The 5,513-nt window shown below is 35.3% G+C and overlaps 1 protein-coding gene across 1 annotated transcript; it reads left to right on the top strand.

The window, feature by feature from the left end:
* Positions 1-441: 441 nt before the first annotated feature.
* Positions 442-1,839, top strand: LOC114723271 (uncharacterized; the record flags this gene model as incomplete). Its single annotated transcript, XM_028909449.1, has 2 exons — positions 442-546; positions 1,302-1,839. Coding segments are annotated over 2 exons (392 nt in total), but the record flags the coding sequence as incomplete, so codon positions are not given.
* Between the last annotated feature and the right edge of the window lie 3,674 nt (positions 1,840-5,513).

Below are 5,513 nucleotides of genomic sequence, written 5' to 3'. Positions count from 1 at the left end.
TCAGCAATTGTCTCCCTTAGCAAACCCACTCCCCCTCCCCCTCCCCTTCCCTGTTTCCAGATCGCTTCCTATTGGTTTTTTTCAATGGGAATTGTTAAGCTCCATGGCAGGGAAATGTGTTAAGTGAAGATCAAGTCGGTATCATATCATATGATATCAGTGTAATATTATCAAACACCAGGGGTTCCCCAATTGGTGGATTTCAGAAGGAAAAACATTTCATCCTAGATTTCAATTGTCATTTCCATGGGTTGTGAATTCATTATAGGCAGAGTACATGTTGAATAGGAGTGTCAAGAAAAGTAGCATCCTGGCAACTGTTTTATCTTTGGATCAAATGACTGAAATGGTTTATGATGGAAAAAGGCCATGCCTCGACAACAATGCTTAAATTAATTTGATGCTCTGAATTGAACTGGAATGAATTATCTAATTGATCAGGGGCACGTGAATTTGTGATTGCAACTAGAAAAACTGGACCTGATGACCTATTGAACTCTGCAATAGCTGGATTTGGAACGGGTGCTCTTCTAGGTCGTCTGCAAGGTTCTATTCTGCTACTTTTGCTCTCTTGTATATTGATGAGAAATCAACTCTTGCTTCTTCCTTTTCACATAATTTCATCGTTGAGCTATTTGCTGCAACGCAGCCTTATATGTATTTTGGACCGTATAATAACTCATGATGCCATTTAGACTGAGACAAAGTCTTGTACAATGAGATTGATGGTTTCCTTTTTAACCTTTCATGTTGAACTTTGTTGTGATTCCGTTTTAAAAGTTGTGTTTTTCCTCCCCCACATTTCTTTGTGTATTTTTCTTTTTCCTGAATATTCCAAAATTTCCATATAGTTTGGCATTAGTATCTTGTTTGATAGGATGCTTCATTGTTGGAAATGGTCATGCAAATAAAATTCAAAATCATCTCAGCTGTAACTTTTTCTCCCCCTGGACTTTTCAAGAATAATGTTGCTCATTGTTGTAGACAACATTTTAAGTTTTTTGAAGTGCCTGGGTTTGGTGGAAATTTTTTGTTGAGAGATATTTGGAGTTTGAGAAATTTAGCAGTTTGTAGGAGTTCCTACGCTAAGAGATATGAACGACTTTGAAAATTTTTGGTTTAGATATAGTGCTCATGGCATACCCATAATAACAAGGCATGGATAAGTGTAATAAATATACAATAATTTAGGACTAAACCTGAGCAGCATGTTGTGTGATTGAATACTATGGGTCTAAACCTGACCTTTTAAGCATGACGTGGGATTGAACAAATGTTTTTTCTCTCTCTCGTTATTGTAGGAGGTCAACTTGGTGCAGCTAAATACTCAGCTATTTTGGCCATCGCGGGCACCACAGCAGATTTTGCTTTTCTTAAATTAAAATCTGTGTTGAGGGACTACAATCAGTCTGTGTATCAGGATGATGAGAACTCACAGAAGATCGGCAGTGGCAGCTGGTTAAGGTTGCCAGAGTGGTTCCCAATCCGAGTACTTGATGAGGAAGCCCTTGCTGAAAAACGGGCTCAGCAAGAGAAGTTCCTTGCGCAGCAAGCTAGAATCCGAAATCTGAGAAAAGAAGAGTCATGAGAACTGCAAATTTTGGTGAAGGTGTGAAAGTCCTTGGATTAGGAAACAAGGGATTTCCAGCCTGCTTCTCAAGCTGCTTGGCAATGGCTTCAACGGAGATTTTGAATGTGTTGCAACCTGGAAATTGATTTCCAGATTTCCGTTTATCTGCTCGTGTAGGCATTCAAGAGGGATTTTTTTTTATTTTAAAAATATTTAAATACAAAACCAGAAATGTAATTATCATTGATTTTTTAATGCAAACCACTGGATCTGGATGATAATAAGACATTATATAGCATTGATAAGTAGATAATTTCAAGCTTGAAAAATGGGATTTTGTTGAAGGCTTTGGTTTTTTTCCTTCCCCGCCAACGGTTTGGTTTAATATTCTATACACTTTTGTTTTGTCTATTACATTTTTTTTAAATTTTTCTTAAAGTATCCCTACTTAGTGTATAATTTTTTGAAGTTAAATATGAGAAAGTCAACAGTTCAATAAAAGATTGGGACATTTTAGGAAAAAAAACTATTATATATTGTTGACACTTTAAAAAAAACTACTAAGTTAATTTCTGTAAACTAGATAAAGAGATCTTATGCTAAGTATAGAAGGAAGTAAGAAGGCGAAAATGTTTCTAAACATAGAAAACCATTAAATATATTATCTCAATTTAGACGTTAAAAGCATGAGTGGGATCGTGATATAGTAGCTATGAACCATTAAGACCAAGAAACAAATGTTTCCGTGCAATAAAGAAATTGATGATAAAGGGCGTTCCCTCATTGCTGCATTAAGTTGGGGGATTGGAAGGCAAGATGTGAGTTTGTCTTCCAGGGAACTCAAATTGATCCATGGAATTGGTTTCCTCGGCATCCCTATCGCCAAATGAGGTTTGGGCAGTCAGAAATGTTGATATTGTTCAGAATCAGAGAAGAAATAGCAGTCATATCATAAGGGAACTATGAACTATCTTGGAAATCCCTTGCAGCTGGTTCGAGTAAGATCGATGTTGATGGGGCTTTCAATAAGAGTCCTAAATGTGCTGGAATTGGGATTGTGTGCAGGGATTTCATAAAGGCCTGCTTCTTGGTAATGTGTGCAAGATAGCAAAGGCATCCTCTCCCTTTTAGTCAGAATGCCTTGCTCTGAAAGAAGCTATTCTCTTGAGCGATCATTTCATTATCCTAAAATTTATCTTGAGACTGATTGCCAGGAGCTATATGTAGCTGCTACCAGTCATTTAATAGCTAAGACTGAGTGGCAATGTGTGAATAAATTCACTGAAGTTCTGAAGTTGCTAGGTACAAGGCCTCATGTAGAGCTTTCCCTGGTTGCAGGACAGGGAAATTATGCTGCAGATTTCATTGCAGCTTATGCAAAAAATGGGATGGGTCCGGTCCAATGGAGTGCTAGTTTTGGCATCATCCTGTTTTGGTCTCTCAAGTTTAAATGATAGGTTTTGTTCCTTCAAAATAGTTTAATTATTAGAAAATTAATTGTGTGAAGATGTATAAACATCTAGGCTTTTTAGTGACGCATAACTCATTTTCAGAGGATGCACCTATTTTATAATTGTATATAAATGTCTTTCGTTTTATAAATTAAAAATAAATTACATATAACTTTAAAAAATTTGGCATCCTCTAAAAATAGCTTGCGTGTTGGTTTTAAACAAATTTCAAATACTTTTACAAAATTAGTTTTTTTTAATAATGGAATTTGGACAAATTTCTCATATCTGTCATGTTTACTAGGGATGGATATTTAAAACTGAAAGATATAAATGCATAGAAATGTCACTGACAAGTAGCTAGTTTTTTCTTTCAATCACAATACACAATTGACTGGGAGCACATTTCATGCTCAATCACAATCTGGACTATCCAGCTGATTTTAAATGATTCAGATTGAATTTAAATGGGTTAATATAACTTTTGGTTTCTTAAGTTTGTTTTTATTTTAATTTTGGTCCCCCAAGTACTAAATCATTGGTGTTTTCCTTCAAAATAGTCCAAATTTTTATTAGATTATAGGGATTTGTGCTTTAAATGAAAGAAAATTGAGGGACCAAAACCAAATAAAAACAAATTCTAAAAGAAAAAATTATATTAACCTAATTTAATTTGATTAATACTGAACAAGGAGCAATTAAATATGGTTGATCGAATGAGCATTGTCAATGTACTCTGATGTATTTGACAGTGTTGTTTTGCTGGCTTGTGGTTTTTTTTTTTTTTTTTTTGCTACAAGAGAGGGCTAGAGCCCAATAAGAAAAGACTAAATCATGGGGAAATCAGATCCCAAAGACTCTCTGCAAACCAGCATCCTCAGCTATGGCGGACAAGCATCCAATGAGGAAGTTCTAGACAATCCTTCTTTGGCCAAAGCATCAGCCAATTTGTTTTGTTCTCTTGAAATAGCTTGTATTTTCAAGTCCCATGAATATTCCGTTAATCTTTGAATCTGGACGAAGACCAAACTTGTGTCCCACGCATCTGTTTCTATTCTCCAGCATATTCACAAGATTTTTTGCATCTGACTCTAAGATTACCTTTCTGAAACCAAGGTCCCAAGCTAATTGGAGACCTTTAAGAATGCTCCATTCCTCAGCTTCAAAGGCACTGCAATAGCCCAGAAAATAAGTAAATCCAGCAATCCATTGTCCATCATAATCCCGAACAACACAACCACATCCTGCCTTGTTGCTTGAAGCACTCATCGCTCCATCTACGTTTACCTTGACCCATCCCATCGGAGGTGGAGACCATACAGTATTCTTATTAATAGGCAAGTGTGTAGGCATGTCAATATCTTGAATCTGAACATAATTCTTCCATGTCTGATAGATGACTGAAACTGGGTCAGGAGGTTTGATGAAGTCCTCTTCAAAAATGCTATGGTTCCTCCATTTCCATAATTGATGAAGTCCTCTTCAAAAATGCTATGGTGCCGGCTTGTGATGTTCGCCGCTTGTTGCCATTAATAAATTGCATTTGTTTGTTAAAAAGTAAGCCCAAGAAACCCAAAAAAAAAAAAAGGTCGTTTGAAGAGTGTTATTTTTATTTTTCTTTGGCCAACGTTTGAAGGGGTTTAAAAATACTTACTTTACCATAAGTAAGCATGCATGATCAATATATCAAGCTTATTAAGTTGGACTTATTGGAGTCTATTATCTAAATTTTATAAGAACTGAAATAATTCAAATTGAAAATATATTGAATCCTCGACCTACACATGGCGTTTGCCGTTTGAGACATATTGTCTCTCCCAGGGTTCGAATACAACCGCAAGTTTTTCTCCTGAAATATTAACAATAATCTAAGCACAGGTAACTCACTGAAAGCTACTACCTCCGGTCTTATACCCTATTTATATCTTATAAATAAGACTAGAGGTAGTATATAGAAAATTATGTAACCAAAATTTTATCTCCAGGAGCATAAAAGATTTTTTTTTAAGTGATTATAAGGTTGTCAGTAAAATGATTATAAAACATAAAAAACAAGGGGAAAATTAGGGATAAATTCTCCATTGAAAATTTAATTGGCAAATGGGATATAAAGATTTTGTGCAACTTAACTTCTTTTTGTGCAACTTATCTTTCCTTGTGTACAATGTATCTTTATTTGTGTGCAATGATCTTTTTTTGTACGATGCGCAACTCAATTTTTCTTTGTGCAAATGAACTTCTCTTATGTGCAAGTCATCTTCTCTTATGTGCGAACTAATTCCTTATATTCAAATAATATTCTGCGCAAACTATCTTTTCTTTGTGCAATTTATCATCTTTTGTGTGCAATTAATCTTTTCTTGTGCAATCAATCATCCTAAATCCTATTTACTAATTAAATTTTTAATAAGGGATTTATCTCTAACTTTTCCAAAATCGAGTCCCCATTATATTTTCCCCTCTTCAAACGCATTTCATGCTTTTTCGCGCTC

Source organism: Neltuma alba, unplaced genomic scaffold, assembly GCF_004799145.2.
Source record: "Neltuma alba isolate B1F8T4 unplaced genomic scaffold, ASM479914v2 tig00012129_pilon, whole genome shotgun sequence".
NCBI lineage: Eukaryota > Viridiplantae > Streptophyta > Magnoliopsida > Fabales > Fabaceae > Neltuma > Neltuma alba.
Note: the sequence above shows the minus strand (reverse complement) of the source record. Positions and strands in the feature narration are given on the sequence as shown.